At 41.7% G+C, this 25,775-nt stretch overlaps 1 protein-coding gene across 1 annotated transcript in view; it reads right to left on the bottom strand.

Moving 5' to 3' along the window:
- Positions 1-25,775, bottom strand: part of SCARB2 (scavenger receptor class B member 2) — a 59,204-nt gene that overhangs the window by 14,527 nt on the left and 18,902 nt on the right. Inside the window, exons 2-7 of the mRNA XM_017876564.1 lie at positions 24,557-24,714; positions 8,392-8,539; positions 6,971-7,159; positions 3,911-4,002; positions 3,263-3,382; positions 1,616-1,785 (exon numbers count right to left, since the gene is read on the bottom strand). Of these exons, the coding sequence (XP_017732053.1) occupies positions 1,616-1,785; positions 3,263-3,382; positions 3,911-4,002; positions 6,971-7,159; positions 8,392-8,539; positions 24,557-24,714 (877 nt within the window). The remainder of the gene's footprint in view (positions 1-1,615; positions 1,786-3,262; positions 3,383-3,910; positions 4,003-6,970; positions 7,160-8,391; positions 8,540-24,556; positions 24,715-25,775) is intronic.

Genomic DNA, 25,775 nt, shown 5'->3' with positions numbered 1-25,775 from the left:
CTCCTAAAGGCTTAGGATTACAGGCATGATCCACCGTGCCTCACCAACATATTTTTAATAACTCTCCAGATAATTCTGATGTCAGGCCAGGTGTGGGGGTCACTGCCCTCTCAGACAAGGATCAGGAGGTATACTGCTGACCTCAGACTTATTCCAAAATGATATCTTATTCTTTTATTTTTTCTTTTTTAAAAGACGGAATCTCGCTATGTTGCCCAGGCTAGAATCAAACCGGACTCAAGCGACTCTTACACCACAGCCTCCTGAGTAGCTGGGTCTACAGGCACACACCACCATGCCAGGCCTGAAAGGAGATTTTAAAACGAGTTAATACGGGAGCAAACGTGAGCACATTACTTTATTCAAGAGAAAGGGACTACAGAGAGAGCTCTCCAGAGAAACTTTAGAGAGGAATTATAGCCAAAGAGGGAATCCCAGGGCAAATATGAGAAGACACTAAGTTCCGCCAGAGATCTGCTCAGAGGCAGGAGTCACATCCAAATCGTGTTCCCTCTCTAAGCCCGTTTCCCCACTTACAAAAACAGGCTGCTGAATATCTACTGTCTGTAAGGTCATTGTGAATAATTCTGCAACTTGTGGCTATTAAAACTACTCTTCAAGATGAAGAAAACAGTTTTGTCAGTTGTGCCACTGATAATTCTGCCTCATTCACGGAAAGGAGCAGAGTAGCTCTGACATTAAGAAACACTGGGACATTTGTGTCAGGATTTAAAACTAACTCTGCTTCAAAATCACTGAGAATCTTTGCCATGATATGTACTTTCTTAAAACCGAGTTGTCCGCTTTTTCTTTTACCATTTGTTTTTGGCCGGGAGGTGCGGAATCAGGCTAGAGTGCAGTAGCACAATCACAGCACACTGCAACCTCAAACTCCTGGGCTCAAGCAATCTCCCTGCCTCAGCCTCCTGAGCAGCTGTGACTACAGGTGTGTGCCGCCACACCCAGCTAATTTTTTAATTTTTTTTTTTTTTTTTGTAGAGACAGGGGTCTTGCTATGTTGCCCAGGCTGATCTTGAACCCCTGGACTCAAGCAATCCTCCCACCTCAGCCTCCCAAAGCGCTGGGAACACAGGCATGAGCCACTGTGCCCAGACTCATCATTGTTTTGAACATGAAATCAGTTAATGTTTTGCATGCATTAACTACATGCAAATATGTAAAGTACTTAGGACAGCGACTGGCATACATCAGGTGCTTAGTAAACATGAGCTATTATTACTGTTAAGACTTCTAAACCACTGTCCAGAAAAAAAACACGACATGGCATTCTAGAAATAAAAAGTATCACAGAAAAGCCAGTAATTTTTTACCATTCAATAGCCATGTTATGAAACATTATTCTTGAAAGAAACTGATCTTTCCACTGGGCTGACAACATATTCTTTTCTGTTTGGTTTTTTAGAGACAGGGGTCTCACTATGTTGCCCAGGATGGACTTGAGAACTCCTGGGCTCAAGTGATCATCCCACCTCAGCATCCTTAGCAGCTGGTACTGTAGGTGTGCGCCACTATGCCCAGCTACATATTCTTTGTTGAACTCCAATCCTTCTGCATTCTTGACACCCCTATCATATCCCCTCTCTTGAGTTCTTACCATTCTTGCAGATGCTGACATTCAGAACTCCTGAGCCCAGGCAGTTTCCCTCAGGTATACAGAAGCCAGCATTGTCTGACGTATTAGCTAATATTTCTGCAGGAACTTTATACCGAAAGGCAGGCAGTCCCTGTACACTCTCATAGTCACTGAAAGTAATATACACTGACCTGTTAGGATGTAAGAATAAAAAGTGAATGTGGACTCTAGTCATTGTAATCTGCCCCAAATCTACAAGTTAGCAACAGTTCTCAGGTACAACGTGGCCAGAAGCTCATAGGGTAAGTAGAAAAGAATATTTGGAAGACATTCTGTCAGCTCAACGTGTAATAAAGCAGAAGATGAATTTTAGTGAAAGGTGTTTAAGTGGTAGCAATGGAGGTATTATCCAAACAAGAAAAAACAATATGTGGTAGAAAATTAAGACGATAACATTTAGAATGGAGACTCACATAAAAAATAAGAGGCCTCTAGACCTGCATGGACACATGCCAGTGCGGACGGGCCACCAGCAAAGCCAGGAAAGCCAGGGCATGGCAGAGCCAAAGCTAAGATAGAACAGGCAGCGATGGGCGTGGCCTCATAGGGTCTTAGGCACTTGAAAAGTGTCACATTGGACAGATATTTTATTAGAATATACACTTTGATATTCATTCCTTCCCCCCACCAAAAAAAAAAATCAGATTCCATGTTTTGCCCCAGTCATTTATTTAAATGGAGTTCAATGTAATTCTGCCTTTCATTCTTACTGATTTCAAACATGGTCCCATGTAATATGACCACCGCTTACACTGTATAGTGCCTCACAGACCACTTTGATGTACAGTCACCAGTGAGCCTTCAGCCCTTCCTTTGAAGGCTGGCCGGAATAGCCTTCTGGGCCTCACTTTTTCATCTCTGACCCAGAGCTGTTGATACATCTCTCGCAAGGTTGTAAATAACATAGGTGGTTTCACTGCACGAACCACCCCCACAGCATTTTTTAATGAAATATTTTAGGCACCAGAAAGAGAAAAAATATTCTAACAAATACCTTTGTATCCGCCACTTAGACAAATAAAAATTATATTATGGATATAACCAAACCTATCTACATAATGCTCTTGATTCCATTCCTTCTGTCTCCCCTGAGGACACCACTCTCCTGAAATATGGACAATAGTATCCTCTATTTGGCTTCCATGTAGAGACGACCTATTGACTGGAAGTTGGCCAGGTCAATTTATGCTTGACAGAGCATATTCATAGTAATAACTAAGAGCCAACACTTAATATTGGTTACTGTGTGACAAGCCCTGGGCTAAGTATTTTACTAATACTAACTCATTTGTCCTCATAACCTCTAACATAGTTAACAATTTCTATCTTTGTTTTTTACAAATGAGGAAAGTGAGGTACAGAGTGGTTAAGTAATTTGCCCAAGGTCACACAGCTATAAGTGGTAGAGCTAAGATTCAAACCAACAGTCAGGAGTCTGTGCTGTGAACCAGTACACTATACTGTCTCGATATGCCATCAGCATTTATCACTGATTAAGCATAAATATCCATGCATAATAAGTGTGTCTGCATATATTCCTCATGCTTTTAGTGGTCTTGCAGTGAAAGACCTTATTTTTAAAAAAGAACTTATCTTTAAAGCTTTTACCTGCAAAAATCAGATGGGAAGACATAAAGGACCTCATCTTTGGTTATTAGTGGGTGAAAAGAATCTCCATCTGTTCCATTAATCATATTGCACTTGTCTGTTATCCACCAGTCAAGTGACCTATAATTGATAAGCGCAAGAAAGAGTAAAGATGATCACATTTGAGTTTAGATTCTCTTAAACGGTCAGGACTTTGCAAGATTTAACTGGAGCTATCTACCCACAGTACCTTATCCATACACAGACACAACAGTGTTAATTAGATCAAGGGGGAGAAAAACTAGGTCCCTGGCCCCAAATCGGTTTTCATAGAGGCAATGGCCAAATAGCCCAAAACATGTGGTGGTTTGAAAAGTATTTGTGCTGTAGCTACTACACGTCACTCAATGACTACTAAGCAAGAGTGGGAAGTTTCACTGGCCTGTAATTCATGCCTGGCCACGATACATCTACAAATCACTAATATTTACTCTGTAAGATGTTTTACCACCACCTTGATTTGTAGAATAATAATTACAAGACTATTTACATGTTTTTATATTTTTCATCCAAAAAAGGCTAAACGCATTTTTTAAACAATACATAAGTAGATATGTAGTTTAAATGAAAACTGAAAAAATAATTCCACTGATAAATCATTAGACTTACGTTTTCCCATTCCATTCCACAATCTTTGTAAAGTTAAGGTAATTGTCTTCTCCAGTTAGAAAAACATAGTCTCCATCATTAGTCCCATTTTTCTGAAAATACGTGAATACGATCATTTAAAGTAACTGCGATAATTTGATGACAACTTGGCTAGGCTATGGTGCTCAGTTGTTTGGTCAAACAGTAGCCCAGAGGGTGCGGTGAAGGTATTTTGTAGGTGTGATTAGTATCTACCATCAGTTAACTTTAGGCGAAGTTACCCTCAATGAGTGCGGGGCCCCATCCAATCTGTTCAAAGCCTTACAAGCAAAAACAGAGGTTTCCTAGAGGAGGAATTCTCCCCAAGACTGCAACACTGAAATTCTGCCTGGATTTCCAGGTTGCAGCCCGCCCTACAGATTCAAGACCACATCATCAACTTAGTTACCTGAGTTTCCAGCTGCTGGCATGCCCTATGAATTTCAGACTTACCAGCTCCCATAATCACATAAGCCAATTCCATAATATAAACTTCTTTCTCTCTCTTTTTCTCATCTCTATATACACACCCACTTGATTCAGTTTCTCTGGCAACCCTAACTGATACAGTAACTAAAAAATTTAATCTTCATGAAACTGTCCTACTAGGGCCTAACTGCTACACAAGACTGAACCAGGACCAGAAAATAGTGACTATTTTGCTAAATACTATATTAACCATATTATTATTTTATCGTTTTAAAAAGTAGGAGCTCAATTTTAAAATGGGCAAAGGATTTGAAGAGACATTTCCCAAAAGAAAATATACTAATGGCCAAAAAGCACATAAAAACATGTTCAGCATCATTAGTTATTAGGGAACTGCAAATCAAAACCTCAATGAGATACCACTTCACACCCACTAGGATGGCAACTAAAAAAAAAAAAAAAACGGTAAGCGCTGGTGAGGATGTGGAGAAATTGAGACCTTTATACATTGCTAGCAGGAATATAAAAATGTTGCAGTCACTGCAGAAAAAGTTTGTCAGTTCCTAAAAAAATTAAACAGAATTCATAGGACTCCAAAATTCCACACCTAGGTATATACTCAAGAGAATTCCATTTCAAGGTATGTACCCAATGTTCATACAAAAGCCTGTATGAATAAATATTCATAGCAGCACTTCTAATAATAGCCAAGAAGGAACACAACCCAAATGTCCATCAACTGATAAACGGATAAGCAAAATGTGGTATATCGACACAACGGAATATTCCTCAGTTATAAAAAGGAATGGAACACTCATACATGCTAGAACATGGATGAACTCTGACAACATTATACTAAATTTAAAAAGCAGACACAGAAGGGCATATATTATATGATTCCATTTATATGAGATGTCCAGAATATGCAAATTCACAGAACCAGAAAGTAGATAGTGGTTGCCAAGGCCTGGGAGAGTAAGACGGGAGTAGAAGTAACTGCAAAAAGAGTATGCAGTTTCTTTTTTGGGATAATGAAAATGTTCTGGAATTAGCAGTAATGGTTGCACAACCTTGTGACTATACTAAGGACTACTGAACTTTACATTTTAAAATGGTAAGTTTTATAGTAAGTGAATTATTTCTCAATAATAACAAATTTAAAAGCCTAAGTCCAGGACCAGGACCAATTATACCAGAATAGCTACACTGGAAGAAGGTGGTATTAATATAGTCCTATTTCCAATTAAGTTTTCTTCAATTGCATATTCTCTCCAAGTTATATTTCTTAAGGTCACATACAGACACTATACATTCCTAAAATTCTTTATCTGGGCATGTAGCTATGATTTCTCAGAAACAGCACAGGTAGTAGCTCCTCTATAATAATAGGAGTGAACAATTGTTGAGTATAATATTCCTGGCTCTGGTCTAAAATTTTTGCACGAATCATCTCATGAAATCCTCACAACCACATAAGATAGTGTGGCTATCAGTCTGGTGAATTCAATGATGTAAAAACAAAAAAGCAAGTTATATAATGCAAATTATCTGAGAAATGGTGAGATATTAGCAACAAGATCTACCTGGCTGACCGACTGAAGCCACTGGGACCAAAAGGGCCTCAAGGGAACCTCTGCATAATATCTCTCAGTAGGAGGCTCTTCTGAAATTATTTCCAGAAGGAAGGTTCAGTCAGGGCTTGACAGGAAATCTGTGCTTCCTCTGGTCCTGTGAAGCTGTGTTCCTCTGAGACAGGACCCTCTAGGGAACTCCTGTCTGGTCTGCTCCTCCAGAATGATGCATTCAGAGTTGGTGAGGCCCTACTTTTAGGACTCCTGTCTCTCACACAGATAATTTTTAAAAACTTGCTCACAATTCTGTTTTAACAATTTCTAAGTTTTGTATAACCCTGAAGGCCCAGGGACACAATTAGTGCTGTTTGCCATAAAAACTGGAATGCTACAGGATTACATGAAGAGGGTAAGACTCTTGAACAGGCAGAGCCAGAAAACAGCTACAAATTTAAAGCTGAGGAGACTCATCACAATCCCAGAGCACACCCCTAATCTAATACTCTTCCTTCCTGGGGTTACTTTATCTTTTACCAACTTCCCAACTATCCACTGCACTCAAGGGTTTTTTTTTTTTTTTTTTTTTGACAGAGTCTTGCTCTGTCACCCAGGCTGGAGTGCAGTGGTGTGATTTCAGCTCACTGCAACCTCTGCCTCCGGGTTCATGCAACTCACCTGCCTCAGTCTCCCGAGTAGGCGAGATTACAGGTGTACATTACCACACCTGGCTAATTTTTGTATTTTTAGTAGAGATAGAGTTTTGCCATGTTGGCCAGGCTGGTCTCAAAGTCTTAACCCTCAAGAGATCAACCCACCTTGGTCTCCCCAAGTCCTGGGATTACAGGCATTAGCCACCGCACCCGGCCTCAAGTTTTTTTTTATTTCCAAAAAACACTCCATTTTTCACATACTTTACAAGATATCTTAATTTCTTGTTAAGTTAAGGCAATTTCTAGAAGAAACTGAAAGTTAATCTGGCTTGGGGTGCCCCTACCCGCTGTCAGCTAAAAAAAAGAGCTTCTGAAAAGAAAAATCGACTTACCTCATAGAATAGGCCAAAATAGGGAGAGATGTCGGGCCTGAAAACATGGAGAAGGGACAAGATTTCATCTTTGTAGCCCCAAAGCAATTCGTCAACTGTGTGAGTCACAAAGAGCTTCTGCTGATAGGCTTTCAACATGGCCTCGATGATCTCCCTGAGGAAGTGGACCCGGGACCACTCTATGACAGTCTGCGGAGCAGAGGTATATTAAGACAGCAGCATCCCCTCCAAAGCACCCCCACCCACTCCTACTACCCCCTCAGCAAAGTGGGTTGGAAATATAAATGTAAAGGCTGAGATTAAATAGCTGAAAAATCAGACAGTCAGCTCCTTTCTGGCTGCATATGGAAGACAAAGCCTCTTCTCTGTCCTTTCTCAGTACTACATTTTATAAGTGTAATATTTACAAAAAGCCCATTTGCAGGCTCTGAGTCATCCAGACACCACAAAAGGGGAAAAGCTCTTGTAAACATGTCGGCATCTTTGGCCACAAGGTGGCGCTACCTTCCTCCTGAGCAGGGCCAGAGGCTCATTATAAACCCGACCTAACACCCCTGGGACTAGGCGGCAGGGACCTAATACCGTCTAGGTCCTGGGTCCATCATCAGTGTCCAGCTGCATATGGAGCAGTCACCTAGGGGTTAGGGTGGGAGAGTCGGAAGGGGTTGGTGTAGGTGAATTAGAATGTTTACTGGGCCAAGAACAGTGGTTCACGCCTGGAGTCCCTGGCCGTCAGGGGAGGATCCCTGGAGCCCAGGAGGTAGAAGCTTCAGTGAGCTGTGATGGAGCCACTGCATTCCAGCCTGGGTGACACAGCAAGACCCCGTCTCAAAAAAACTAATAATAAATTAATTAATTAATTTAAAAAAAAGAATGTCTCATGGGTCTCAGTATAGAATAGATGTAGAATAGGTGTCATTATTAGGTGGAATTACCATTATAAACAGAGCCCATTGAAATCACAGTAGGCTGTACTCAGCCCAGTCTATTGATTTCTGGTGTCAATTTATGAATTTTGAGAATATAAAATCCAACACAAAAATCTGAAGTAAGAAATGGTATACAAATTTCACTGATAGAATTTCTGAATGAAAAGGGGCAAATAAACATTTTTAAAATTATGAGCTACCAAAAAATCCTAGGGGCATATTTATTTGTACAATTGCTAATCCTGAACACACAGGAAGAAACTGTGAAAACAAATCCTAAAATCTGAATTTTGTCATCATTTGAAAAGACCTTGATAGATCTTAGAAAAAAGTCCAAGATGCACTTTAAAGAAGAAAAAAGGTATTTTTCTTTTTATATATGTATATTTCAACATAACTTAATGGCTCCTAAATGTAAAATCATAAACAACATTAACTTAGCTTTTCCTTTCTTCCAAAATCCAAATTAATGGTATTAAAATGCCTACTTACCAATACAGGAATATTTAACGTTCTAATTAAGTCAATTTTAGGGTCTCCAACAGATTGGTCTAGTTCAAAAACATATGCCTTGTTGCTAACAGCAGATATTGTAGTTCCATTATCTCCAAATTGAACATTTGCTTTGTTTCTGAGTTCCCTAAAAGAAAGAAAGAAGGGTTTTATTCGAAAATAGGCACCACTTTAATAAGGCTTTTCCTTTCTTTCGGCATCAAAGTTATATTTTCAATATAACATTCCCAATATAACATTATATAGAGACTGCAGCTACTAAGCCTTAAAAAGCTGGAGACTGAAGCTATAATGTGGGAAGGAAACGAGGCCTAGGATAGAGTCTTCTCAAAAACTTTGTTTTCATTCTTTTCTTCCCTGATGAGGGAGGTGTAACAGTCAAGGGTCACCTTGACCAGGGAATTAAAGTCAGTGAACTCTCTCCTGGGTTATGGTTTGGTCCTGAAGAATTTTCAAAATTTTCAGTTTGGTTCATAGATTTAGTTTGAATTTCAATGTGTTTACCAATGTCTTTTTGTTTCTAAATTGAATTAAATTGAAATTTTATTTTAAAAAATAATACCCAAAGCTTAGTAAATTACAGGAATTCACTCCTGTTTCTTTTTTTGAGATAGGGTCTCACTCTGTTGCCCAGGCTGGAGTACAGTGGCATGACTATAGCTCACTGCAGCCTCAGCCTCCTGGGCTCAAACAGTCCTCCCACCTCAGCCTCCCAAGTAGCTAGAAGTATAGGAGCATGCCACCACACCCAGCTAATTTTTTTGTAGAGATGAGGTCTTACTCTATTGCCCAGGCTGGTCTTGAACTCCTGGACTCAAGTGATCCTCCTGCCTTGACCTCCCAAAATGCTAGGATTACGGGCATGAGCCACCACACTCGGTCTCTGTTTCTGATATACAGCACAATTTGGTTGAAGTTAGTGCCCCCAAATGAAGCATTAGAAAGTTCTTAGAAAGTGCCTGGTGCTAGGGCTGGGCCTAGAGTCAGTGTGAGCAATGTAAGAGGTGCCAAAACAAGTAATAATCACAATAAATATTTTAATGCACTATTAAAACCAAAATTTATGCCAAAAATTTATGATGAACAAAATTTTAAATGAAAACAGGATCTGATCTTTTGTTCATCAAATGCCTCACACTAGCCCTAGCCCTGCCTGGTGTTTGATAAATAGTAGGTGTTCGATAATAGTAGGTGTTCGATAAATTCCAGTGACTTTAGTTTCTTTCCCTTTGCTTACCTTTCCTTCTTCCTAAACCAGCTAGGGTTATTATGTCTGACATGGTAGCCACTAATCACATGTGACTACTGAGCACTTAAACTGTGGCTAACTGGAATTGAGATTTGCTGTAAGTGTAAAATACACACAGAATTTCAAAAACAGTGCCAACCTTTTTTTATATTGATTACATATTGAAATGATACCCAGTAATAATGGGTAAAATTAAAATATATTATTAAAATTAATTTTACCTGTTTCCCTCTACTTTTTAAAAAATGTGGCTACTAGAAAATCTTGAAATCTTAAATTACACACGTGGTTCACGTAATATTTCTATTGGACAGAGCTAATTTAAGAGCACAGGTTAGGAAGGCATTGGCCAGCTGGGCTACCCACACCTCCTCTGAGGCCTTTCCCAACCACAGTAGCACAGGGATTTTTCTCACCCACCTGTGGATGTCTGTACATGTCTTTAGCATTCAATTATAAACTTCTGAATGACATCATTTAGATTGTGAAAGAATTATCATGTAGCCTCAGGCAGACTGCAAGCAAGCTGAAGGCTGAAACTTGTACGTAAAAATCCTCCTCGGTGATGATGGAGTTATGTCCCAATAAACCCATCATAAGTTGAAAAGATCCTAAGTTGAAAGTTTGTTTTTGATTCAACAACTTAGTATCTTTTCAACTTATGATGGGTTTATCTGGATGTAACTCTATCATCATTGGAGGGGCATACTGAATACATTATCATTTTCACACCATTGCGAAATGGTGTTCAACTTCATTTAAGTTGAACCATCGTAAGTCAAGGACCGTCTGTATATTATATCTCTTTATACCTCTTAAATCCCTTCTAGATTTTAAAATAAAAACAGATGAGAAAATAAACAAATGCTTTCATACGATGCAGAAAAATAAACGAGTCTTTGTATCTTCTCCAGTAGAAAAAAACAAACCATTTTTTTCTGTGCTCTCATACTGTAACAATTTACACAGAAGATTTCTGAGACTTCTGGTCATCAAGAAGTGTGTGGCGTTTTCTCCCCACCAATAATTCTGCAGTATCCTCCAATTCAATTCAATTCTGATACTTTCTACTTGGACATAGCATCAGATTCTACAGGTTGAGACTGCCTTCCACTTCCTATGCCAATCAAAAGCCCCAGGCTGTTTTACCTGTGCTGCCAAACTAATGGTATAAATTGGGGTTCCCATCCCCCCATGCTTGGGCTCAATTAATTTGCTAGAGCAGCCCAGAATACCCAGGGAAACACTTACATTTTATTACAAAGGATATTACAAAGTACACAGATCAAGAGATGCATTGGGCAAGGTATAGGGGAAGGAGCTCAGAACTTCCATGCCCTCCGCAGGCTCGCTACTCTCCAGGAACTTCCCCATGTTCGGCTCTCTGGAAACTCTCCAAATTCAGTCCTTTTGGTTTTTTTATGGAAACTACATTACATAGGCGTGATTGATTAAATCACTGGTCATTTGTGATCAACCCAACTTTCAGCCCCTCTCCCCTCCTGGGAGGTTGGGGGATGGGGCTGAAAATCTCAACCCTCTAATCCTGTCCTCTTCTTTCAGGACCAGCTCCTATCCAGGAGCCATAGAGGCGGCCAGTCATCAGTCAACTCACTAGCATACAAAAAGACACTTATCACTTAGGAGATTCCAAGGATTTTAGGAGCTGTATGCCAGGAAATGGAAGAAGACTAAATACATATTTCATCGTATCACATGTCTATATCCTACGCTCTGTCGAGTGTATAGAAGGAAGCACACTTCATATCACATATATGCATATCACACATATCACACTAAGCACCAAGCTATGCCTACTAATCCTATAAATATCTGACACTTGCATAGCTCTTCAAAGAGTTTAACCCACATTATTTTATTTTATTTTATTGAATCCTTACAAGTCTGTAGTACAAATAGAGCATGTAGTATTGCCCCACTTCACAGATGGGGACACAGAACACAGGCAGAAGAGTCAGAACTTGATCCCAAGTGTTTCTCATTAGCACAAGGTGCTCCTCCCTCTGTATGAGACAACCTCTCCTAACAGGTACCTAAGAAACACCTGTAGGATGAAACCAGCTAATGCCTCAACAAATGCCTCTAACCAAAGCCAAATCTAAATGATAAATTATACGCCCTTCCAGTTTACAAAGAATATATTAAAAAATCTGATAGACACTTCCGTGTTAAAACACTTACACAGCTTGAAGTTCGGTGTTTGCAGTGGACTTTTCGTTTGTTAGACAACCATTCCCCTTTCTTCTGGTAGTAGCCCTGATTTCCTTTCCTCTCTTGTACTGTACAGCTGTGTAAGACCATCGGTCAAGGGTGCTATGGGACCTAAGCTCAACCAATTCCTTTCCTCTGGTCTCTAAATCCTGAGCACAGTGCCTCAAGACAGAAAACACGGTAAAAGAGCCAGGCGTGGTGACATGTACATGTAGTGTCAGCTACTTGGGAGGCTAAGGTGGGAGGATGGCTTGAGCCCAGGAGTTTGATGTTACAGTGAGCTATGATCGTGCCACTGCATTCCAGCATGGGCAACAGAGCAAGACCTTGTCTCTACCAAAAAGAAAATTTAATTTAAAAACAAGAAAACTCAGTAACAGACAGGATTCCTCCTGGTGGCAGACACATGATGTGATGATGATCAATACATTCTCATGACCTGGATCTTTAAAGCTGCCCTGCATCCTGCTTTTGTCTTCTAAGCTGCTCTCCTTGATTCTGTTAACCTACTTTATAGCCTCCAAACAGATTCCCCTTTTACTTAAATTAGCCAGAGGAGAGGTAGTTTATTTTGCTTATAACCAAAGAGCCTTCACTTAGAAATGATTAACTCAGTCTTTTTATAGATAAGAATATGTAGATTCAGGACCAATCAAAATTGTCAGGGCCAGGTTAAGAATGCTGGTGACCTCACCTCTCATCCAGGGTATTCCCTGATTTTACACAGAGGTTAATTCACAGTAATTTATTGGAATATGGGGGAGAAAAGGAAATTTCAAAGTCAAACTTTTGTGTAAGCCAAGGCTGGTGCCTGCAGAGAGGGGCATATTGATCAGTTACTGTCCTACAAGATCAAAGAAGACCAAAGGAACTTTCAGAAATACAAACGAGTTTGAAAAAACAAAACAAAACAACAACAAAACAAAGCAAATTTTGGCCTAGGCAATTAAGGAACTATACTTAAAAGTGCCCAGCATGGTCCCTGGTATTTAATAGATGCTAATGAATCTCAGACTATAGTATAACATTTGTGAATTACTATGATGGTCCTTGTCATTAAGAAAAGGTTCAGTTATGCTCCATGAACTATTTAATCAGGTAAGAAAATTCATGGTTGGTTTTAGAAATAATTTTAGAAACAATAGACTGAGATAAGGAGTAGAAATCAAAAGGAATAATTTGAATTAGGTGGAAAATTAACATCTGTATGTCTAATTCCTCAGAGGTGTCTGATAAATTGGATGCATATAATACTATCATAGAATCATTATCTTTCAGTCATATTGGTTCCTTCATTCACCTAATCCTCTGTTGAGAATTACTATTAAGAAGTGATTGAACACACACTGGATACAAACTAGATTGAGATGTGGCAGGCAGGGTTGACATTCAACCCTGGTTTCATCTTACTCACTGCCTCTGGGCTCCAGTTTCCTCATCTGTAAAATGGAGGTAATAACGTACTCACCTTGTAGGGTTGTTATGAAAATGAAATCCACATAAATTCAGTTAGAACACTACCTGGCACACCTGCTGCTTAGGAGGGATTAGCTACTGATACCACATGCAACGGCTTGTGCTAAGCTCTTGAGATGGTGTGACGTTAAGTCCTGGTTCTTGTCCTCCAAGAATCTACAGTAGAGCATGGGAGGCTGCCTTCAGAAGCCACCTCCCTCACAGTAAATGCGTTGTGGGGATACAGGGGAGGGAGGGATGGCGACTGGAAGGAGACTCCTGCAGGAGACACTTTTGCTTGATTCTGGGAAGAGTGGGCTTCTGCAGGTGGGAGGGTGGAGAGGGCATTCCAACAGAGGCAGCGGGAGGGCGAGGGTGGGCAGCACAGCATGAAAACACTTCCCACGTGGGGAGTGAGAAAGCTGTGGTCCTGGAGGAGGAGGACACGCTTTAAAAGACCATCACAGATCCAGGCAAGGCTGGGGTGATGAACACATCAATGTGGAAGGAGTACTGAAGTCTTAGGGTGACCACGGAGAAGAGGGAAAGCAAGGGGAGCCGGCCAAAGGCACAGGCTGAGAAGCCCCTACCCTTAACTTTGAGTACCCTGCCCACTCAGGTAACCGAAGGTGGCAACCTCTAGATACAAAGCAGGATACTGAGAAGAAGTGGTAAGAGCAGGATCGGGAGAAGACTCACCCGCTTGTTGACAGTGTGCAAGAAACAGTTTCATTCCTTAAGATGGAAACATCTCCCTGGTCTCCCTGTCCCCAGGCAGTGACCCCTAGGCTCATGCAGGCAATTCACCTAATGTACTACATGCATTTAAAACTCACACATACCTGGTCACAACCTTTTGTGCATAAGATGGTGTGAGAGATCTTTTTCTATTTTTTTTAACTTCTGAGCAGTTTAAGGATTTTTTTTTTTCAAAATCTGTTTCTATTTTGGCAAAACAAACACAGTTTTAGCTACCAATCTAAAAACATTATCAGAGAAAAGTGAGGCAAGTTTAGAAAAAAGGATACAGCATTCTCCTATAATAATGGAAACAATGATCATGGTGTTCCTAAATTTTTTATTATCTCTTTATGTTAAAAAAAATTTTTATACAGCTTGGCTCAGAGACAGATAAAGAACTAAAGGGTTAACAGGACAGAATTAGACAGTATAAACAAAATTCCTGCCTTTGCTAAATTGCAAGGAAGACACTTAGATCCTGAAGAAATTAAATGTGGAAAAATAGAACTATAAGAAAATCGACTTGAACATCAAACCATTGAAGGGAGTAAAAGACTTTTAAAGCTCAGACATGACAGAAATGTTGAAAAAGAATAGACTTGACTACAATATATTTTAAAAATTAACAAGGCAAACAATGGAAAAACAGTTGCCCCAAATGAAACATAAAAAGTTCACAGAGTGGCATGAACGTTCCAGAACCCAGATAAGCAAATCAACAAAGGACAAGAACTAAAAGTGTGGAAACACAACTGGCTGGCAAACATGGGCAGAACATTCAATCCATGAGGTAACCAGAGGAGAAAATGAAAACGGATCTACATGTTCAGGAAAGGAACAGTTAGGTGTAGTAATACATTTACTCTATAAAATGTAATCATCATTAAAATTCATTTGTATGAAGACCAAAATATAAAATCAAAAAATCCTATGCTATAACATTATATGAATAAAAAACATGTATATTTTATATGTGCACATGCATATGTACACAGTATGATAATCATCTAAAACTCATCCATGGAAAAATGGCCGAGAAGATATCCACTAAAATGTTAGTTAGCATTGATATCCAATGCTAACTAAATTGATATCCAGTTAGCAAGATATCCACTAAAATGTTAATAGCATTCAGACAGTGAAGCCATGGATAGTAATTTTTGTTCAAAACTTTACTGCATTTTCAAGTTGATCTTTAGTGATTATATATATGGGACACATATATATGTGTAATTTTAATAATATATAGTTTACACTCTTAAAGATAATGCTGTATACATTATATATGTTGATATTTGAAAATCCAGTATTACTTGATATCAATGAATAATAAAATAACTTAAGATATAGCCCTAAATCTTTTTAAATAATACAAGCCTAAAAAAGAAATGAATAATCCAAATGGCAAAACTAAGAAACCCCAAAATAAGATCTTTCACGGGATATTGTAAATTTAGCAAATACTTCTTAGAAATATGAAAATTACCTGGAAGTGCCCTTAGACAAACTGTTTTCTTTTTTAATCCTTGAAATGTTAAATGGTAGGCAAAATAGAAAAAGGTATCTGACAAGACAAAAAATAAACCTCAAAAAGGCTGCAGAAGCCATGGAATACCATGACTTGGATACAAATTTTATACAAATATGTCCCTGAGCAAAAGGATCATGAGGCCAGTGAGCCTTGTATTCACAGACCTGTTCCAGGGCTGCTCTATCTGTAGCTTTACAAAAATGTAAATAATACACTCCATTCCTTAAAACAAACTGACTGGCTGTTATCAACATTTGGAACGCCCATCGTCTTTTTCCAAAAATATTACTATTCTGAACTCCCCAATATGTGAAAGGTTTGGGAAATGTGCCACTGTAAATCCTGTGTCAGATGAGTTGGGCCCACCTCCACAGCCCTGCTTGGCCCTTCCCCATCTCAGAGGTTTCCCACCACCACATCAATCCATACTAACTGGTGAAAGGGGCTACATGCCCTCCCCTTCCTTTGCCCCAGGCCCCCTGGCATATAATTGATGGAGTCAGCTGAGTCAGTTGGGAGAAAACACTGGAGCAGGAGCTACTGGAATGTTCTGTCTTATCCAGCCTAAACAATAGCATCATAAAGCCACAAGTGACAGAAATCAAATCCAGTGAATGACTGCAAAAGGCACATGTAGAGACTAGCAGGCTCCACAGAGGGTTTTGACAGCTCCCTAAAAAGCCATGTTTTTCTACAAATCCCAGATCTCATGACCCACTTAGCCCTGTAAGGAGCTCTTAGCAGCCTGCACTGCACATGTGCATATTCCTAACAAAGCCATTCATTTTCAGGGCCTGATTCCCCTTTCTTGAACCTATACTTGGGTTTCCTGAACTAAATCCTATGGTTCCGGCTATTAGGTAGGTGCAAAAGTAACTGCATTTTTTGTCATTACTTTTAAACACTTTTTAGTAATTGTGTCCTATAGTGTTAAGTTTTTCCACATGTGTCCTATGAATTTAAACCATAGTTGAAGATGTTTAATTCACATATTCCACAAATATCCATTAAACAGTAGACAGTCAGAGACAAAAGGACTTGGTCACTGCACCCCATGGAGCTTCCAGTACACTGGGAAGACAGATACCTAAGCCAATTATTAAAATGCACTTAGTCACTGTCATAATGGATGCACATATTTATTAGTCCGTTCTCACACTGCTAATAAGGACATACCTGAGACTGAGTCATTTATAAAGGAAAGAGGTTTAATTGACTCACAGTTCAGCATGGCTGAGGAGGCCTCAGGAAACTTACAATCATGGCAGAAGGGGACACAAACATGTCCTTTTTCACATGGCAGCAGAAAGGAGAAGTGCCCAACAAAAGGGTTTTGCTTGTTTCTTGTTGTTGTTTAAGAGAGTCTTGCTCTGTCGCCCAGGCTGTCATTCGGTGGCGTGATCTCGGCTCACTGCAACCTCTGCCTCCCAGGTTCAAGTGATTCTCCTGCCTCAGCCGGTGAGTGCCACCACACCCAGCTAATTTTTTTTTTTTTTATTTTAGTAGAGACAGGGTTTCACTATGTTGGCCACGCTGGTCTTAAACTCTTGACCTCAAGTGATCCGCCCACCTTGACCTCCCAAAGCGCTGGGAATATAGGCACGAGCCACCACACCCGGCCAACAGGGGTTTTTAAAAAGTCCCTTATAAAACCATCAGATCTCGTGAGAACGAACTTACTATCAAGAGAACAGCATGAGGGTAACTGCCCCCATGATTAAATTACCCCCACTGGGTCCCTCCCATGACATGTGGGGATTATGGGAACTACAGTTCAAGCTGAGATTTGGCTGGCGGGGACACAGCCAGACCATATCAACATACCACTTTACAATTGCTATAAAGTGGTATACTTGACACTTTTTTTTTTTTTTTTTTGAGATGGGGGTCTTAATCTGTTACCCAGGCTGGAGTGCAGCGGTGCAATCTCAGCTCACTGCAACCTCCACCTCCCAGGCTCAAGCAACGCTCCCACTTCAGCCTCTCAAGTAGCTGGGGGCCACAGGCACATGCTACCACACCTGGCTAATTTTTTGTATTTCTGTTAAAGATGGGGTTTTGCCATGTTGCCCAGGCTGGTCTCGAACTCCTGAGCTCAAGTGATCTGCCCGCCTCAACCCCCCAAAGTGCTGGGATTATAGGTGTGAGCCACCGTGCCCAGTCTACTTGACATTTTAAATAAGATGTAACAGGGAGAGAGTATCCCAAGTCAGGCAAGTCTCAGGAGGAGATAGCATTTGCGCTAAGTAAGATGTGAAGGTCAAGAGAGGTAGCGCTGGCGAATTCATTCTTGACTGCAGCAACAGCATGAATATTGGCAAGGTAGTGTGTCTGGGGAGCTTATAAATCATGGGAGTGGCCAAACGCAGTGGCTCACGCCTGTAATCCCAACACTCTGGGAGGCCGAGGCAGGTGGATCACTGGAGGTCAGGAGTTCGAGACCAGCCTGGTCAACATGGTGAAACCTTGTCTCTACTAAAAATGCAAAAAATTAGCCAGGTGTGGTGACACACACCTGTAATTCCAGCTACAGAGGAGGCTGAGGCAGAAGAATCACCTGAACCTGGGAGACAGAGGTTACAGTGAGCCAAGATCGTGCCACTGTACTCCAGCCTGGGAGACAGAATGAGACTCTGTCTCAAAAAAAAAAGAAAAAAAAAAAAATCATGGGAGTATGGTTGGAATTATGCTGTCTAATAGGGTAGCCACTAGCCACATGTGGCTATTGCACATTCAAAATGTGGCTAGTCTGAAATGAAATGTTCTATAAGTGTAAAATGTACACAGGATTTCAAAAATAGTATACAAAAGATTATAAAGTGTCTCATTAATAATTCTAAATATGGCCGGGCGCGGTGGCTCAAGCCTGTAATCCCAGCACTTTGGGAGGCCGAGGCGGGCGGATCACGAGGTCAGAAGATCGAGACCATCCTGGCTAACACGGTGAAACCCCGTCTCTACTAAAATATACAAAAAACTAGCCGGGCGAGGTGGCGGGCGCCTGTAGTCCCAGCTACTCAGGAGGCTGAGGCAGGAGAACGGCGTAAACCCGGGAGGCAGAGTTTGCAGTGAGCTGAGATCTGGCCACTGCACTCCAGCCTGGGTGACAGAGCGAGACTCCTTCTCAAAAAAATAATAATAATAATAATAATAATAATTCTAAATATTGGTAACATGTTGGAATGACACTATTTTGGATAGTTTGCAGAGTCTCCATCACATCTTAAGGAATTTCATTTAAAATAACAACAACAACAAACAATGGGACACTTAGACACTGATCCTGGTTCAACTTCTAATTGTCGCCAGTGGGAGAGCTTGAAACACAAACTTTCTCTACCCAGTACACAATGTTTCCTCAGGCATAAAACACATACAAAATGGCTTTTAAAATGAGGACCCATGTATTTTCTTAGATTTCTTCATATAGCAACAGGGTTCATCTTTATAATTCTACATATTGACTTGTACAGACTAAAACAATTAATCCACAAAGACCAATAATATAGTTTTGGTGTCCCCTCCAAATCTCATGTTGAAATATGATCCCCAATGTTGTAGGTGGGGCCTAGTAGGAGGTGTTTGGGTCATGGGAAGGATTCCTCATGGCATAGTGCTGTCCTCGTGATAGTAAGTGAGTTCTCACGAGATCTGGTTGTTGTAAACTGTGGCACCTCTCCCCTCTCTTGCTCCTGTTCTGGCCATGTGACATGCCTGCTCCCCTCTTCCTTCCACCATGATTATAAGTTTCCTGAGGCCTCCCCAGAAGCCAAGCAGATGCCAGCATCATGCTTCCTGTAGAACCTGTGGAACTGTAGGCTAATCTTAAACTTCTTTTTTAAGTAAACTACCCAGTCTCAAGTTGTTTCTTTCTTTCTTTCTTTCCCTCCCTCCCTCCCTTCCTTGCCTCCCTCCCTCCNTAATAATAATAATTCTAAATATTGGTAACATGTTGGAATGACACTATTTTGGATAGTTTGCAGAGTCTCCATCACATCTTAAGGAATTTCATTTAAAAATAACAACAACAACAAACAATGGGACACTTAGACACTGATCCTGGTTCAACTTCTAATTGTCGCCAGTGGGAGAGCTTGAAACACAAACTTTCTCTACCCAGTACACAATGTTTCCTCAGGCATAAAACACATACAAAATGGCTTTTAAAAATGAGGACCCATGTATTTTCTTAGATTTCTTCATATAGCAACAGGGTTCATCTTTATAATTCTACATATTGACTTGTACAGACTAAAACAATTAATCCACAAAGACCAATAATATAGTTTTGGTGTCCCCTCCAAATCTCATGTTGAAATATGATCCCCAATGTTGTAGGTGGGGCCTAGTAGGAGGTGTTTGGGTCATGGGAAGGATTCCTCATGGCATAGTGCTGTCCTCGTGATAGTAAGTGAGTTCTCACGAGATCTGGTTGTTGTAAACTGTGGCACCTCTCCCCTCTCTTGCTCCTGTTCTGGCCATGTGACATGCCTGCTCCCCCTCTTCCTTCCACCATGATTATAAGTTTCCTGAGGCCTCCCCAGAAGCCAAGCAGATGCCAGCATCATGCTTCCTGTAGAACCTGTGGAACTGTAGGCTAATCTTAAACTTCTTTTTTAAGTAAACTACCCAGTCTCAAGTTGTTTCTTTCTTTCTTTCTTTCCCTCCCTCCCTCCCTTCCTTGCCTCCCTCCCTCCCTCCTTCCTTCCTTTCTTTCTTCTTCTTCTTTTTTTTTTTTTTTGTTTTTTGAGACAGGGCCTTGCTCTGTCACCCAGGCTAGAGTATAGTGGCATGTTCTCGCTCACTGCAACCTCTGCCTCCCAGGTTCAAGCAATTCTCCTGCCTCAGCCTCCTGACTAGCTGGGACTACAGGCAGGCAACACCACACCAGGCTAATCTTTGTATGTTTAGTAGAGGTGGGGTTTTGCCATGTTAGCCAGGCTGGTCCCAAACTCCTGACCTCAAGTGATCCACCCACCTTGGCCTCCCAAAGTGCTAGGATTACAGGCATGAGCCACCACACCCAGCCAGGTATTTCTTTATAGCAATGTAAGAACAACCATTCTATGGTACTCTCAGTACCATAGAAAAATGGTACTGAGAGGCCGGGCGTGGTGGCTCAAGCCTGTAATCCCAGCACTTTGGGAGGCCGAGACGGGCGGATCACGAGGTCAGGAGATCGAGACCATCCTGGCTAATACGGTGAAACCCCGTCTCTACTAAAAAATACAAAAAACTAGCCGGGCGACGAGGCGGGTGCCTGTAGTCCCAGCTACTCGGGAGGCTGAGACAGGAGATTGGCGTGAACCCGGGAGGCGGAGCTTGCAGTGAGCTGAGAGCCGGCCACTGCACTCCAGCCTGGGCGGCAGAGCAAGACTCCGACTCAAAAAAAGAAAAAAAGAAAAATGGTACTGAGAGTCAAATATTGCTATAAAGATAGCTGAAAAATGTGGAAGCAGCTTTTAAACTGGGTAATGGGCAGAGAATGGAAGAGTTTGGAGGGCTCAGAAGAAGACAAGAAGATGAGGGAAAGTTTGGAATGTCTTAGAGACTGATTAAATGATTGTCACCAAATTGCTGACAGTGAAGTTCAGGCTGAAAAGGTCTCAGATGGAAATGAGGAACTTACTGGGACTGGAGCAAAGTTCACATGTGTTATGCCTTAGCAAAGATCTTGGTCACTGTCATGTTCATGCCCCAGGGATCTGTGGAAGTTTGAACTTCGGAGTGATGATATAGGATACGTGGCAGAAGAAATTTCTAGGCAGCAAAGCATTCAAGATGTCGCCTAGCTGCTTCTAACAGCCTACACTCAGATGTGGGAGTGAAAAAATGACTTAAAGTTGGACCTTATATTTAAAAGGGAAGCAGAACATAAAGGTTTGGAAAATTTGCAACCTGGGCATGTGGCAGAGAAAGAAAAAGCATTTCCACAGCCTGGGCAACATAGGGAGACTCTGTCTCAAAAAAAAGTTAAAAATTAGCCAGATGTGGTGGCACTTGCCTATAGTCCTAGCTACTTGGGAGGCTGAGGCAGGGGGATCCCTTGAACCCAGGAGGCCAAGGCTGCAGTGAGCCATGATCATGCCACCACACTCCAGCCTGGCAACAGACTGAGACCCTGTCTCAAAAACAAAACAAAACAAAATATTTTTGTGGGGAGATAAATTCAAGCAGGCTGTAGAGCAAACATTGCTAAAAAGATTTGCGTAACTAAAAAGAAGCCAAGTGCTGATAGTCAAGACAATGGGGAAAAGGCCTTGAAAACATTTCAGAGATCTCTGAGGCAGCCCCTTCCATCACAGGCCCTGAGATCTAGGAGAACTGAGTGGTTTCAGGGACCAGGCCAGAGGCACCACTTCCCTGTGCTGTTTCCCACATCCCAGACACTCCAGCTCTAGCCATGGGGTTCAGGCACAGCTCGGGCCACTCCTCTGGAGGGTGCAAGCTATAAGCTTTGGCAGCTTCCATGTCATGTTAAGCCTGCAGGAACACAGAGTGCAAGAGTGAAGGAGGCTTGGCATCCTCCACCTAGATTTCAGATGATGTATGAGAAAGCCTGGGTGCCCCAGCAGAAAATGGCTCCAAGGGCAGAGCCCTCAAGAGAACCTCTACTAAGGCAGCGAGGAGGGGAAATGCAGAGCTGGCTCCACACAGAGTCCCCACTGAGGCACTGCCTAGTGGAGCTGTGGGAAGAAGGCCACCATCCTCCAGACACCAGAATGGTAGAGCCACCATCAGCTTGCAATCTCAGCATAAAAAAACTACAGGGGTAGAGCTGCCTAAGGCCTTGGGAGCCCACCACTTGCACCACTGTGCTCTGGATATGAAATACGAAGTCAAAGGAGACGATTTTGGAGCTTTATGATTTAATAACTACCCTGTTGGGTTTCAGACTTGCTTGGGGCCTGTAGTCCCTTTCTTATGGCCAATTTCTCCCTTTTCAAATGGGAATGTTTGCCCAATGCTGATACCCGCATTGTATCTTGGAAGGAAATAACTTGTTTTGATTTTACAGGATTATAGGTGGAAGGAATTCATCTCTAGATGAGACTTGGGACTTAGGACTTGAGTTAATGCTGGAATGAGTTAAGACTTTGGGGACTATTGAGAAGGGATGATTATATTTTGACAAGTGAGAAGGACATGATATTTGGAGGCCAGGGGTGGAATGATATAGTTTGGATGTCCCCTCCAAATCTCATGTTGAACTGTAATCCTCAGTGTTGGAGGTAGGGCCAGGTGGGAGGTGTTTGGGTCATAGGGGAGGATCCCTCATGGTTTGGTGCTGTCCTCACAACAGTGGGTGAGTTCTCACGAGATCTTGTTGTTGTAAAGTGTGGCACCTCCTCATCCCTTGCTCCTGCTTTCGTCATGTAACGTGCCTGCTCCTGCTTTGCCTTCTGCCATGAGTATAAGCTCCCTGAGGCTTTCCTAGAAGCCAAGCAGAGCCAGCATGCCATGTGTGTACAGCCTGCAGAACCGTGAGCCAATTAAACCTCTTTTCTTTATAAATTACCCAGACTCAGGTATTTCTTTATAGCAATGCAAAAATAGCCTAATCCAACTAATAGTAAGAGCAAACACTTAAGTATCACTAATTATGTGCTAGGCACTAGTCTAAGCACTTTGTACATAATGACTCATTGACTCAATCTTCATAATAATCGTGTGACGGAGGTCCTATTTGTATCCCCATTTTATAGATAAGGAAATGGAAGCACGGCGAACTAGTAAGTTGCAGAAGTGGAATTCAAAATGGGTCATCTGACTCCAGATTCAGAGCATGAGCACCCAAGGGAGGAACTAGGATTAGTACTGATTCATAACCCATGAATCAGTCAGCAATAATTTATTGAGCAATCGATTACAACAGAATTTTGAGGCATTTTTATCATTCAGCAGTTCTGAAAAAGAAAGATCTTGTTGTCTGCTTCCTCTATTAATTTGTTTTCTAATTTGGTAAGGAGATAATTTATTAGAAAGATTATTATATGGGGAGGGAGAAGGTATTATAATAGGGAAAAGGGGAAGATTGCAACAGAGAAAATGCTCTGATTCAAGCATCTCCCTCTACTAATCATTTAAAAATGACTACAGGGATCCTGATTCCCCAGTGTTTGAAATTGGTGGCCACCAGCAAAGACTCTAACAGACACTGCTACTTGCTTATTGCTTATACCCAGGATGGGTGGAGAAAAGGAGTGGGTAAGAAACAGAAAGATCTGTCCCAGACAACAGTAAATTCTGGAACTGCTTTAAAACTAGTTATGTGGGGAATGGAAATGGAGGGAGGCCCTAAAAGTCACTTAAGAATATCAAGGTAGCCGGGTGTGGTGGTGCTCACGCCTGTAATCCCAACACTTTGGAAGACTGAGGCGGGAGGATCACTTGAGCCCAGGAGTTCAAGACCAGCCTGGACAAAATAGCAAGACCTCATCTCTACAAAAAAAAATTATCTGAGTGTGGGTGGTGAACACTTGTAATCCTAGCTACTAGGGAGGCTGAGGCAGGAGGATCACTTGAACCCAGGAGTGGGAGGTGGCAGTGAGCTATGAGTGCTCTACTGCACTCCAGCCTGGGCAACAGAGCCAGACTTTGTCTCTTAAAAAAAAATAAAAAAATATCAAGGGGCAACCTTAAAAGGGTCAGGGTAAGGAGTAACTCTTCATGGTTTAATAATCACAGTCTGCCAACTCAGGAGGAAACTGCTGCACTTCAAAACACAACATGCTGAGACTTGGCGCAGTCCACAAAGCCATTCTCTGCTGAGGTTTCACACACACATACAAAACATCAGCAGCGTTTCAGACAAAGAAATCAGAAACTGTGCTCCCACACAGCCCTGGAGCCCTGCTCTTGGGAAGAGGTAAGGACGCAGGCCATACTGGGGTCACTCTGTATTTCTTGCAAGACAGGAGGCGGTCAAGACTTACCTGTAGGTGTATGGCCCCACTTCTTCCACCCGAGGGGTCTCCCCTCTGAGGATCTCCTCTGGATTGGTGACATTGAAGAAATAGAACTGAGTATACACAGGCAGAGGGGGCTTCTCCCAGGAGTCAAAGGCCTCGGTACCATTCCTTAACACAATTTTCTAGGAAGAAAACCAAAAGATTTACAAAAATGTAAGGTAGTAGTTGGCTTTAAACCCAAGAAGCAGAGGAAGGGATGCCCCCTATTCTGACCTCCTAGATCACTATTTTAATCATTTCACAGGCATTCAATGGCAGTCTCCTGAGAATAGGGCCATATCTTACACCAACAGAGCCCACAGTTCTAATAAATTAGAGAAGGCCTTCAATAAATATTTGTAAAGGGGCCGGGCCCAGTGACCCAGCACTTTGGGAGGCCAAGGCGGGCGGATCACTTGAGGTCAGGAGTTTGCGCTTGGTCAACACGGGGAAACCCCGTCTCTACTAAAAATACAAAAATCAGCTAGGTGTGGTGGCACGTGCCTGTAATCCTGGCTGCTCAAGAGGCTGAGGCAGTAGACTTGCTTGAATCTGGGAGGTGGAGGTTGCAGTGAGCCAAGATCGTGCCACTGCGCTCCAGCCTGGGTGACATAGCAAGACTCTGTCTCAAAATTAATTAATTAATTAATAATTGTAAAAGAAGGGTACTAAAGACAGCACATGGGCAGAAGCATGAAGCACAGTATAACCAAAACCTAGGCCACAGACTGAGTGCCTAAAGGGCCTGCTAGCTTTGTTATTTTTGAAGATTCCATGGATGGTGTATCTTCTGTAGAAGTTAAGCAATTCTGAAAAGCACTCCCAGTTTGCCCAGATGAGAGAAGAATAAGGGGAAGGGCCCAAGAAGGCCAGTTTTGGTCCTTCCATTTCAAGTCGAACCACATGCATCCCTACTACCTCTACCACCAGGCGCTTAAAATGTATTTTCTTATTGGATCCCCAAAAACCCTAAAATGGAATTGCCTATCCCCGCTTCAAAAACCAGGAGGCCTAGCCTCACTGAGGTTAGCTGAAAACAGAGACTGCACTCTGCACACAATCCCTCCTGCACGTTCCACCCCTGTTCTGCATTATAGGACGAATAATGCCCCCCATACTCTAAATTCCTAAGCTGAAGTCCTAACCCCCAATACCTCACAATGTGCCTGTATTTTGAGTCAGGGTCTTTAAAGCGCTGATGAAG

This window comes from Rhinopithecus bieti, unplaced genomic scaffold (genome assembly GCF_001698545.2).
Source record: "Rhinopithecus bieti isolate Rb0 unplaced genomic scaffold, ASM169854v2 scaffold_8675, whole genome shotgun sequence".
Lineage (NCBI taxonomy): Eukaryota > Metazoa > Chordata > Mammalia > Primates > Cercopithecidae > Rhinopithecus > Rhinopithecus bieti.
Note: the sequence above shows the minus strand (reverse complement) of the source record. Positions and strands in the feature narration are given on the sequence as shown.